Raw genomic sequence first — 12,471 nt, 5'->3', positions numbered from 1 at the left:
GGGACCCCCGAGACAGCCTCGGGCAGAGGCGCCCCCGGCCGCATCACCGAGCCCGGGATGTCCCCCCAGCTGCATCACCGAGCCCGGGATGTCCCCCCGGCTGCACCACCCATCCCCCGGGCTGTCTCCTCCGAGGCACAGCCCCGCTCCCCCCGGCGTGTCCCCCCGGGGCCGGGCGGGTCCCCGGCTCGGGTGCCAGCGCGGGCGGTCCCGGCGCGGGGTGGGGCGGGTCAGCCGCGTCCCGGCCCCATCCCCGGCCCATCCCCGGCCCATCCCCGGCCCATCCCCGGCCCCATCCCCGGCCCATCCCCGGCCCCGGCCCCATCCCCGGGCCCGGTCCCGGCCCGCCTCCCGCCCCGCCGGGCCGGCGGCTCCGCGGCCGCCCGGGATGAGCGGGCTGCGGCGGCTGTTCCGCGGCAGCGGGCGGGCCCTGGCCTTCGTGTTCGCCGCCTCGGTGGCCTGGGTGCTGCTGGACATGGCCGCGCTCCGCCTCTCGCTCGGCGAGGCGGGCGGGCGGCTGCTGCGGGAGGCGGCGGGGCGCGGGCCGGGCCCGGGGATGGGGATGGGGATGGGGATGGGGATGGGGATGGGATTGGGGATGGGACTGGGGCGGGCGCGGCCCCGGCGCGGCCCCGGGGTGCCGGCGAAGGCAGCGGGGGAGCCGGGAGCAGCCCCCGGCGGGCGAGGGGCCGGGGGCCCGGGACCATCGCCGCCCCCCCGGCAGCCCCCGGCCCCCGGCGGGACGGGCACGGCGCCGCCCGGAGCCCGCGGGAGCCGGCAGCCGGAGGAGACGCGCACGGGACGCGGAGAAACGCCCTCCGAAACTCGCTTCGTCCTCATCGGCAAAGCGGGAATGAGCCCCGCCAGCCCCGCAGCCCCGCGCCGCGGGCCCCACTCTGCGGGGAGCGCCACGGCCAGACGTGGAAAGCACAGAGAACTTGCTGACAAGAGCACTGATGGTGCCCACGCTGCGACTGCCGCTGCTCGGGCCGCTGTCGTGGGTGGCTGGAGCCGGACGCTGGGTACGACACCAGGAGCAGCTCCAGGAGCGGCTGGCACTGGCCGGGATGGGCAGGAGCAGGCAGAAGAAGCTCCAGGAGCAGCTGGCACTGGCCGGGATGGGCAGGAGCAGGCAGAAGAAGCTCCAGGAGCAGCTGGCACTGGCCGGGATGGGCAGGAGAAGGCAGGAGCAGCTCCTGGAGCAGCTGGCACTGGCCGGGATGGGCAGGAGAAGGCAGGAGAAGCTCCTGGAGTGGCTGCCACTGGCCGGGATGGGCAGGAGCAGGCAGAAGCAGCTCCTGGAGCGGCTGGCACTGTCCAGGATGGACAGGAGAAGGCAGGAGAAGCTCCTGGAGTGGCTGGCACTGGTGGGATTGGGCAGGAGCAGGCAGGAGAAGCTCCTGGAGCCGCTGGCACTGGTGGGATTGGGCAGGAGCAGGCAGGAGAAGCTCCTGGAGCAGCTGGCACTGGCCAGGATGGACAGGAGCAGGCAGGGAGCCACCCCAGGACGCACAGAGTCCTGTCCATGGATGCAACACTCGCCCCGAGAGACCCCCGTGCTCCTGGCCAGTTTGGACATCCTGTTGCTGTCCCTGATGATAAACAAGAAGAAGCAAAAAGTAGATGGAAAGAAGGAAATTTCAATGTCTACCTCAGCGATCTGATCCCTGTGGATCGAGCCATCGCAGACACCAGGCCTGCCGGGTAAGATCTGCTCCTCTGCTCCCCTTGCACAAAGCCCCGTGCTGCACCCTGGGGTGGCTCCGTGGCTCTGGGGAGGGCTGCTGGGGGCACACACAGCCCTCCACTTCACCTCTCAGATGGCTACTGCCTGTCCAGCTCAGGGCAGCCTGTTGTTAAACATGAAACTGGGTAAAGTTTGCAGGTTGTCATAATCCACTGAGCCCAGCTGCCCCAAGGGGCAGGACAGCCAGCTCAGGCAATGGGGCTCAGGCCCCTCTGTGCCTTAGGACACTGTACCTGCTGTGCCAGGTACAGCTCTGGTTATCTGGTGCAGCTCTGGGTACCTGCTGTGCCAGGTACAGCTCTGGTTATCTGCTGTGCCAGGTACAGCTCTGGTTATCTGGTGCAGCTCTGGGTACCTGCTGTGCCAGGTACAGCTCTGGTTATCTGCTGTGCCAATTACAGCTCTGGTTACCTGCTGTGCCAGGTACAGCTCTGGGTACCTGCTGTGCCAAGTACAGCTCTGGTTACCTGCTGTGCCAGGTGCAGCTCTGGTTATCTGCTGTGCCAATTACAGCTCTGGTTACCTGCTGTGCCAGGTACAGCTCTGGGTACCTGCTGTGCCAAGTACAGCTCTGGTTACCTGCTGTGCCAGGTGCAGCTCTGGTTATCTGGTGCAGCTCTGGGTACCTGCTGTGCCAGGTACAGCTCTGGTTACCTGCTGTGCCAGGTACAGCTCTGGTTATCTGCTGTGCCAGGTGCAGCTCTGGTTACCTGCTGTGCCAGGTACAGCTCTGAGCACTCAGAATTCGTGTCTTGGTTCCCATGGGTGTGTGAGGGCAGCAGGAGCTGCCCAGAGGGGCTCTCACAACTCAGGCTGCCATGGCCCTTCCCTGGAGGAAGGGACACCAGCCCTGCAGGCAGGGACCTGCTGTGGCTCCACTGACCCTGCAGGAGATGAGCTGAGTGCTCACAGACGGGAGAGGCAGTCTGGGGGACTCTGCCCTGTGGGTGTGTGCAGGGAGGGATGTGGAGCTGGCTTTGGAGAAGTGTCACGCAGTTCCAGCTGTCATCCAGAAATGTGAAACTGAGCTGCACATCTCAGCCCTGCGCTCCCAAAGAGCCACTCCCTGCCGGTCGAGGAGAGCAGGACGAGGCAAGGGCAGCGAGGACAGGCAGCTGGGGAGCCCCAGGCTCGGCAGGGCTGGCTTGGTGCCTGCACCTGATGGCCTTAAAGCTCACTGCCAGCCGAAGCCATTCTGTGTTGGGACAGCTGCAGGGAGGGGGAAGGTGCCAGCTCAGGTGAGTGCCAGTAAAGTTCATCTCTTGCCCTTCCTACAAACACCTCTCAGCCCCTGGGCAGGTGACAGATCTGCCCCGTGCAGAGACCCCCATGTCCCTGTTCTCACGCTCACAGACTGTAGGCACAGTGGGCTGGGAATTGTGCCGTGACTCTCCCTCGTGCCACCGTGCTGGCGGTGCTGGCTGAGGTGAGACCTGCACCAGGTGAGAGCAGGGCAGGGGAGACAGCTGGGGCTGCTTCCCGATTCCACCTGGGCACAGGGCCAGAGGCACGGTGGCACCAAGCCAGCCCTGGCTGCTCTGGCAGCAAAGCCCCAGAGCTGCAGAGCAGGAAGCGCCTCTGGCAGCGCCGCTCCTGCCCTGGAGGAGACCTTTGCTGTCACGGGAACGCCTTGGCCAAACAGGGGCGTCCCCGGGATGTGAGCTGCTGCCACGGGGCATGGAGCTGCCCTGGGCACCCTGGTTCTGGCAGGAGCCTGTGCAGGCTCTGTCCCCACCCGCCAGCACAACTGGGTTGTAAGGGCAGCTCAGGGCAGTGGGTGGTGGCAGCTCGTGGCAGCCAACAATTATTTATTTGGTGTACTCCAGTCTCTCCCAGTTTTGAGTCCAGCTCCTGTTGTGGTCCTTCCTGGAGTACTGGACTGGACACCGACATCTGGCCCATCCGTGCCTCCCCGTGCTCAATGCTTGCTGCTTTGGAGCTTCCCCAGCAGTGCTGGTGCCGTGGGTGCTGTGTCCCTGCAGCTGGGGTGGGGAGAGGGCCCTGAGGAGGAGAGTGGTGGGCAGGAGGCTCCTGGGGAGCACAGGATCCTGCACAGGATCAGGAGTCCTGGGGCTGAGGGAAAAAGGGAAGAGAAGGCTCCAGAGAGGCCCTAGAGCCCCTTCCAGTGCATAAAGGCTCCAAGAGAGATGAAGAGGGGCTTTGGATAAGGGGCTGGAGTGCCAGGACAAGGAGCAGTTGCTTCCCACTGCCAGGGGCAGGGATAGATGGGACGTTGGGAGGGAATTCTTCCCCGTGATGGTGGCGAGGCCCTGGCACAGGTTTCCCTGAGAAGCTGTTGCTGCCCTGCCCCTGGAAGTTTGAGGGCAGGCTGAATGGGGTTCCGAGCAACCTGGTTTAGTGGAAGGTGTCCCTGCCCATGGGAGCCACTGGAAGGAGTTGGGATTTGAGTTCCCATCCAACCCAAACTATTCCAGGATTCTCTGGTGGAGGACAAAGGGGGCATGACCCATTCTGCTCACCAGCTGCCCAACAAGGTGAGGCAAGACTGGATCCAAAATGGACTTTTTGGTGTTTTCTGCCCACTGACCTCCCTGAGACAGGAGGACACATCTCAAGGATTGTGACACAGAGTAATTGTGGGCTGAATTTCACCTAGCCAGAGCACTTCTGGTTAACTGTGAAGTGCTGAAATACCTCTGAATTGCCTTCAGAAGGGGTTCCTGTCAGAACCAAGTGAGTCCATCCTGCCCCATGGGGCTGTCCATGTGCGGGGCCCTGGGGCAGGGTGGGGGGTTCCCCCCTCACCCCCCGCTCCCCTCCCAGCACTGCAGGGCTTTCCCTCTGTGTGTCTCGTTGGGCATTTTCCCTTCCCCCATGCTTTCCCAGGAGCACCAAGGCTGCAGATTTCCAGGTGTGACTGGCCATCACCCCTGAGCCCGTGTTGCCGTTGCAGGTGCTCTGAGCAGCAGGTCCACGACGACCTGCCGACCACCAGCATCATCATGTGCTTCGTGGACGAGGTGTGGTCCACCCTGCTGCGCTCCGTGCACAGCGTCCTCGGCCGCTCTCCTCCGCACCTCGTCCAGGAGATCATTCTGGTGGATGACTGCAGCACCAAGGGTAGGTGAAGCTTCTGCTGCCTTTATGAAACTAATATAACTTGAGGGCAAAATGCAATTTGTCCTCTGTAATTCAATTCTAAGCAGGAGAGAAATTACATTTTCTCCTTGCGCTGTATTGAAGCACATCCTGGCCTGCTCTGGGGCTGAGGGTGATCAGAGGACAGGGGGTGTCGGGGCCGGCTGTGGGGGATGAAGGCACGGGCTGCCGGAGGCTCCAGGAGCACAGGGAGCTGGGTCCTGCCCTGACCATTCGTCTTTCCCGGCTCGAGGGCTTGTGTGAGTGAGCAGGAGGTGCTCTCAGCCCTCGCGTGCAGCTCCCAGGCAGGTGCCCCGTGCTCCAGCGTGGGGAACACGCTCCGGGGTGTCTCGGGGGGCAGTGGGAGCCGTGCTGAGCCGATCTGTGCCGCACGGGGCCTGCCTCGCCGCTGCAGCCGGCAGCCAGCCCTGCGGTGTGACGCTGCCCCTCTCTGCTGGGCTCACCCTTCACAGCTGAGGGCCGTGGCATTTCCCGCTGTGTCCCACGGGCTCGCAGCTCACAGCACGGGCACAAGGAGCCGTGCCCAGAGCTCACACCCAGAGCCGAGCGCCTGGCATGCCCGGAGGCACCTCCAGGGCAAAGCCGCTCATCTCACCGTGTCAGAGGGTGCAGCGGTGAGCCAGGTCCCTGTCCCTCTGCAGAGCACCTCAAGGAGCAGCTGGACGCGTACATGTCGCGCTTCCCTAAGGTGAAGATCCTGCGCCTCCGGGAGAGACACGGGCTGATCCGGGCCAGGCTGGCGGGAGCCGAGGTCGCCACAGGTAGGACAGGAGCCCTCTCCAGCATGGCGTTCGTCCCTCCCAGTGCACCAAGGGTGTCCTTTTGCCACCATCTCAAGCCTAAACTCCACCACTGGCCCCTGCCAGGCCATTTCTGTCAGCAGCTGCCCTGCCAAGCAGGCAAAAAACGCTCTTGGCTGTGGCTGGGCAGCTCTGGGGAGCCAAGGAGGGCCGTGGCACAGTCAGCAGCACCCCGAGCCCACAGGGAGCTGCTCAGCAGGGCAGGGCTGGAGGCTGATGCTCCCACCTGTGCCGCAGGCGCCGTGCTGACGTTCCTGGACTCGCACGTGGAGTGCAACGTGGGCTGGCTGGAGCCGCTGCTGGAGCGGGTCCGCATGAGCCGGAACAAGGTCGCCTGCCCCGTCATCGAGGTCATCAGCGACAAGGACATGAGGTGAGGCAGGTGACAAGGACAGGATGTGAGGCAGGTGATACAGGAGGTGAGGCAGCTCGGCCCTGGCAGTGCCACCGTCCAGGCTGCTGTCCTGGGCAAAGCCTGGCACCGCCCCTGGATCCACTGCAGGCCATGGAGCCGTGACTCCAGAGCCCCTCACCGGCCTCCAGAGCTTTCCACAGGGACACAGAACGTGGCTGTCCACCCAAAATTAACATTAGCTGAGGATGTGGCCCATGTCTATCACACACCTTTTTGCTTTTTCACAACTTTTAGTACATGGAGAGGATTCCTGATGAAATTTGCTAAAGTCCTGGTTTAATTACCTACAGATATTCATCTTCTCTCATTAGGGGTGACATTTCAATCAGGAACGTGACTCAGAATTAGTCAGCCCGATCTTTCCTCTGTTTAGTTACATGACCGTGGACAACTTCCAGCGCGGGATTTTTACTTGGCCAATGAATTTTGGATGGAGACAGATTCCACAAGAGGTCATTGAGAAAAATAAGATCAAGGAAACTGATATAATAAGGTAAATTAAAAAAATGTGAGAGCTTTGCAAACAAACCTCTTCCTTCGGTAATAATTTAGGAGCAGAGGCTCCTTCGAGGCCAAATGCTGTTCTTTTGTGGCCAGGTATTGTTCCTCTGCTTTCAGGACAGGTGAGGCACAGGCAATCCCCCCATCAGGCACGGGCAAAGCCCAGGAAGCCTTTGTCCCCACGCATGGCACTGCTGGCGTGTCAGCCAGGAGAACATTTCACTGAACATTTCACTGCCTTTTCCCCTTCCCTGCCCCACTGCAGTTTTCAGGCCAGGTAGAGCCATCCCAACGCCCTCTGTGTCACAGCCAGTGGCACACCGTGTGGCCTCTCTGTTCCCAGGTGCCCCGTCATGGCAGGTGGCCTGTTCTCCATCGAGAAGAAGTATTTTTCTGAGTTGGGAATGTACGACCCAGGACTGGATGTCTGGGGAGGGGAAAATATGGAGCTTTCATTCAAGGTAGGTCACTGTCACACAGCTGGGTGAGTGATGGCCCCGGGCAGGGGCTCCCCAGGGACAGCCCAACTCCCTGGGCACCTGACCCGCTTCTCTTGGCGTGCACAAAGGCAGCACCCACCCTCAGCTCTGTCCTTCGGGGACCTCTGCTCCTCAGGTCTGGATGTGCGGAGGAGAGATCGAGATCGTTCCGTGCTCCAGAGTCGGGCACATTTTCAGGAACGACAACCCTTATTCCTTCCCAAAAGACCGGGTGAGGACAGTGGAGAGGAACCTGGCCCGCGTGGCAGAGGTGTGGCTGGACGAGTACAAGGAGCTGTTCTACGGGCACGCCTACCACCTGCTCCTGAGCGCCGTGGACGTGGGCGACCTGAGCCCGCAAACCCAGCTGCGGGAGAGGCTGCGCTGCAGGAGCTTCCGCTGGTACCTGCAGAACGTCTTCCCGGACCTGGAAGCGCCCCTGGTCAAAGCCAGCGGGCTGGTACGTCCCAGGGGCTGCTCCCAGGGCATGCAGTGCCCGCCTTGGGCAGCACCGCTGCCGCTGGCACTGGCCTTTGGCAGCGTTCGGGCTGTGAGACACGGCACAGAGGTGTGGTTTTACACAGAAACAGCTCACGGCTAGAGGGTCACTCCCCTCCAGAGAGCTGCTGGGCTTTGGGTGGCCGAGCTGGGCACAGGCAGTGCCAGACAGCCGTGCCAAGGGCTGGATGTGCCCGCAGGGGAGAAACCCCTCCATGCTGGGATGTCCCACCTCGGGGGGCCCAGGGGGTCCCAGCCTTGCCCCCTGCCCCGGCTCGGGGGCTACAGTGCAGTGTGGGGTCGGTAAGGTCAGGGTCTGTGGGAAAAGGGTCTGTAGGCCAGGTCTGTGGGAGCAGAGTCTGTAGGTACAGGGTCTGTGGGATCAGGCTCTGTAGGTACAGGCTCTCTAGGTACAGGCTCTGTGGGATCAGGCTCTGTAGGGCCGGGGTCTGTAGGTACAGGTTCTCTAGGTACAGGCTCTGTAGGTACAGGCTCTGTAGGTACAGGCTCTCTAGGTACAGGCTCTGTAGGTACAGGCTCTGTGGGATCAGGCTCTGTAGGTACAGGTTCTCTAGGTACAGGCTCTGTAGGTACAGGCTCTGTAGGTACAGGCTCTGTAGGTACAGGCTCTGTGGGATCAGGCTCTGTAGGTACAGGTTCTCTAGGTACAGGCTCTGTAGGTACAGGCTCTCTAGGTACAGGTTCTCTAGGTACAGGCTCTGTAGGTACAGGCTCTGTAGGTACAGGCTCTCTAGGTACAGGCTCTGTAGGTACAGGCTCTGTGGGATCAGGCTCTGTAGGTACAGGCTCTCTAGGTACAGGTTCTCTAGGTACAGGCTCTGTAGGTACAGGCTCTGTAGGTACAGGCTCTGTGGGATCAGGCTCTGTAGGTACAGGTTCTCTAGGTACAGGCTCTGTAGGTACAGGCTCTCTAGGTACAGGCTCTGTGGGATCAGGCTCTGTAGGTACAGGCTCTGTAGGTACAGGCTCTGTGGGATCAGGCTCTGTAGGTACAGGCTCTCTAGGTACAGGCTCTGTGGGATCAGGCTCTCTAGGTACAGGCTCTGTGGGATCAGGCTCTGTAGGTACATGCTCTGTAGGTACAGGCTCTCTAGGTACAGGCTCTGTAGGTACAGGCTCTGTGGGATCAGGCTCTCTAGGTACAGGCTCTGTAGGTACAGGTTCTCTAGGTACAGGCTCTGTAGGTACAGGCTCTGTGGGATCAGGCTCTCTAGGTACAGGCTCTGTAGGTACAGGTTCTCTAGGTACAGGCTCTGTAGGTACAGGCTCTGTGGGATCAGGCTCTCTAGGTACAGGCTCTCTAGGTACAGGCTCTCTAGGTACAGGCTCTGTGGGATCAGGCTCTCTAGGTACAGGCTCTCTAGGTACAGGCTCTGTAGGTACAGGCTCTGTGGGATCAGGCTCTCTAGGTACAGGCTCTCTAGGTACAGGCTCTGTGGGATCAGGCTCTGTAGCACGGCTCCGCCGCCAGCAGAGCGCAGCAGCCGCTCGCGTTCCCGGCGCTGCGGGGCCGGGAGGAGGCACCGGCACCGCTCCGGGCACGGAACCTGCGCCTCGCCGGGGGCAGTGGGCAGAGGGCACTTTAAAGTCCTTTCGGATTCAATGCTGTCTGCACAAACCTCTTGCTTGGCGCCTGGTGAGAGAAACCGGGTCAGGCTCCCCTTCTCCAGCCTTAGGTGGAAAGGGACCTTAAAGCTCAGCTTATTCCATCTCCTGCTATGGGCTGAGAAACCTTTCACCAGAGCACGGTGCTCCAAGCCCCGTCCAGCCTGGCCTGGAGCACTCCTTTCTGCCTCCCTTAGTTTTGTGGACAGGATTAATCAGAGTCCTGTGAGCCCAGCAGGTTAAGTGCAGTGTAACATCCTCTCTCCCCTCTTGGGAATTTCTGTCTAAATCCGCATGTTTTTGCTGTTTCCCAGCTCATGAACGTGGCCCTGGTGGGGTGCATCGCTGTGGAAGGCACCACCCTGGCTTTTCGGGAGTGTGATGCTAACAACACGGTAAGGACGGCGTGCACGCAGCCCGGGGTGCCACGCTGCCCACGGCGCTTGGCGTGGAGCTCCGGTGCTCCCCGCGGTGACCTGTCCCCTCCCGGAGCTGGCCAGCCCTTCCTTCCCCGGGAACATGGCCCAGCCATGCCTGGGAGCAGCGAGGGGAAGAGTAGTGAGGGGCAGGATCTTCTGAGGGCAGGAGCTGCCTGCTGGCACGGCCTGCAGCCAAGCAGCAGCGTCAGAAACACAAACCCAGCTGCTTAGGGAAGTCTGATAAAGCTGCGAGCTTGCACGTGAAAACTGAAAGGTTTACGCAGCAGCCTGTGATCTGTGTGCTGGACGTGCAGCTGTGCCTTACAGCCCTGTCCGTGCCCGGGCTCCGAGAGAAGGAGCCACAGTGCCGGGACACAGGGAATGCGTCCCCGCTGCAGAGGGCAGGGCTGGGTGGGATATCGGGAAGGCATTCCCGGCTGGAGGCTGCCCAGAGCAGCTGTGGCCAGCCTGCCGTGGAGCCTGACGGGGCCGTGTCTGTTCCTGCTCTCCCACAGAACCAGAAGTTCAACTACACCTGGCTGAGGCTGGTCCGGCACGGGGAGCTCTGCCTCGCCCCGGCTGGCGCCCTGGGAGCCGTGGGCCTGCGCCGCTGCCGGGCCAGGAGCCGCAGCCTGGCCTGGCTCCACAGGTCGCTGGCCACTGTCCAGCCAGGGCTGGTGAGTGATGCTGCAGGAGGGGTCAGGATGGCCCTGCCTGCCCAGCGCGGCTCAGGGAGCCCGGAGAGCACTGGCACAGCCCGGCACGGGGGCACCCCACCCTCTGCTGCCCGCTTCGCCAAGGCCACCCGTCCCCTAGAGACGTGCTGGTGCCTGGGCCCCCATCCCTCGTGCCCCTCTGCCGGGGGTTGTGTCCATCCCAGTGCCGAGCACCCCAGCACGGCTGCCAGGCCGGGGACCCTGCCACAGCCACAGCAGCAGCTACAAAACAGCCAAAACAGCCTGGTTTTACACAGAAACCGTCAATAGCACTTAAAGGGAGATGAGTCAGCATCGATTGGCTCTCAGCTCACAGGGGTTTTTAAAGACAGCACTTATGGAAAGGAGAAGAATGGTACTTACACTAATTGCCTGCACTGCACAAAGAGCCATGGCTGTACCTCTGTCAGCCTGGTGTAAGCAGTTATCCAAAATTCTCTGAAATGGTATCATCTATTGTTGAGGAAAAAACACCCTTCAGTTAAGAAAGAAAAAATGTGGCATTCAATATACAGACAATTTTCTGTTGTCCTTTGGACTTTTCAGCCTAAAGTGTTGAATGCCAGAATGCCACAGGCTCATGTTGGGTGTTTAGGGAAAAATACAGGAAAATTCTTATCCACTTACTGAAAATTGTGAAATTGTCATTTCACTTTGTGAAAAATATACAGAAATGCCCAAGGAGCTCTATGGGGCACAGGCAGGTCTTGTCTCCTGTTGCAGCCTGATTTCTCAGCTGAGTGTGAGATGGATTTGGTGGTGCTCTTTCACTGGTGCCGGCAAGAGGAGTCTGAAGGAGTTGCAGTGCTTTGCCCTCTCCTGACATCAGGCATTGTGTTGTCCAAGGATGTGAAGTGCAGTTCCTGTCTGCTTCTGCCTAGACCCCCTGCACATGTCACAGCAGCAGTGTTTTTACCGAGCTGCTCCTGAGGGTCACTGCAGTGCCAGGAGGGGCACGGAAATGTCCCTTGCCTGTGGCAGCACCTGCAGCACCACCTGGCTGGCCACAGGCGTTAGAGAGGTTAATCCAAGCCCATGTGAAAAGCGAAAGGATGGAGGTCACTCAGACTCTTCATTCTTTCCTGCCCCAGCACTTGAGCTCAGGGTCTGAGTTACCTGACATCCCTGTCAGTGCAGTGCCTGTGCCAGGCTCATCAGCCAGCAAGCTAAACAAGAAATCAGCCTCCTGCTGCATGTTCCTTGTGGAGCAGAGATATCTCAGGTATTAGGGACAAGCCAAAGAAGGGCACGCTGTAAAGAGCTGGACTTTCTCAGAGTGAAAGCAGAGCTGCTGCTGCAGGAGCCCTAAAGCCTGAGTGCCCCCAAAGCCTGAGCTCCCCAAAGCCCAGCCCCCCAAAGCCCAGCCCCCCAAAGCCCAGCTCCACTGAGCCCCCCTCTCTCCTGCAGACCGAGCACCTCATCTCGGAGCACCAGCACCTCCCGCGGCCGGCGTGCCTGGAAGTGGATCCCTCTCGCCGAGCGCTGCGGGTGAAGGGCTGTGACCCCCGGAACCCTCGCCAGAAGTGGAGGTTCAGCAGCTACCACGCCGACTGAGGCCGGCCCGGCCGCGGCACCGCGGGCTCAGCGGGACATCGGCAGGGCTGACGGCAGCCCCCAAGAGGGAAGAGCATTTCCAGTGGAACTGGAGCCCGTGGTGTGATAGCAGAGAGTGGAGGGATCCAAACACCAGAGCAGCACGGCTGCTGCGGCAGGGCCTGAATGGAGCGGCATTGTTTTCCCGCGCCGTAGGAGACTTTGGGAAAAACTCATTTTCTGTATTATTAAATGGAAATAGTTTTTGAAGTCCCCATCCTACTGTAAGCAAACATCGCTCAGCTCCCCCCGACAGTAGCATAAGCTACAGAAATACTTCTGGGGCCCTTAAGTCTTTAAGCAGCAAATTGAGCTGCTCATTCCTCCACAGAAACTGGAAGTTTGTTGACCGACGCATCAAAAAAAACCCAGCACCATGTCCAGACTGGATCTGGCTGCAGGATCCATCCCTGCGGGACCTGGTGTGTGACAGGTGAGGATCAGGGTTCTGTGAGGAATCACTTGCACATCACTGAAGCCCACATTTTATCGTGGGAGGTGGATGTGGGTCAGTCCCACCCAGGACTGCAGGGGAGGCCTGGAGCAGTCCTTCCCTG

General features: G+C 60.9%; 1 protein-coding gene across 2 annotated transcripts; it reads left to right on the top strand.

The window, feature by feature from the left end:
* The first annotated feature begins 695 nt into the window (after nucleotides 1–695).
* Nucleotides 696–12,131, top strand: GALNT5 (polypeptide N-acetylgalactosaminyltransferase 5). Of its 2 annotated transcripts, XM_085584833.1 has the most exons (10): nucleotides 696–1,704; nucleotides 4,662–4,828; nucleotides 5,509–5,628; nucleotides 5,905–6,040; nucleotides 6,456–6,575; nucleotides 6,927–7,044; nucleotides 7,199–7,522; nucleotides 9,501–9,581; nucleotides 10,121–10,282; nucleotides 11,729–12,131. In XM_085584833.1, the coding sequence occupies exons 1-10, from the start codon at nucleotides 854–856 to the stop codon at nucleotides 11,873–11,875; spliced, it is 2,226 nt and encodes a 741-aa protein (XP_085440959.1). In that variant the 5' UTR covers nucleotides 696–853; the 3' UTR covers nucleotides 11,876–12,131. The 2 variants fall into 2 exon arrangements, with proteins under 2 accessions (XP_085440959.1, XP_085440958.1); XM_085584832.1 differs by lacking the exon at nucleotides 10,121–10,282 and having other exon boundaries at nucleotides 722–1,704.
* The last annotated feature ends 340 nt before the right edge of the window (nucleotides 12,132–12,471 follow it).

Source organism: Lonchura striata, chromosome 7 (genome assembly GCF_050655825.1).
Source record: "Lonchura striata isolate lonStrDom1 chromosome 7, ASM5065582v1, whole genome shotgun sequence".
Classification (NCBI taxonomy): Eukaryota; Metazoa; Chordata; class Aves; order Passeriformes; family Estrildidae; genus Lonchura; species Lonchura striata.
The sequence above is the reverse complement of the archived record's forward strand: the minus strand, read 5'-3'. Positions and strand labels throughout refer to the sequence as shown.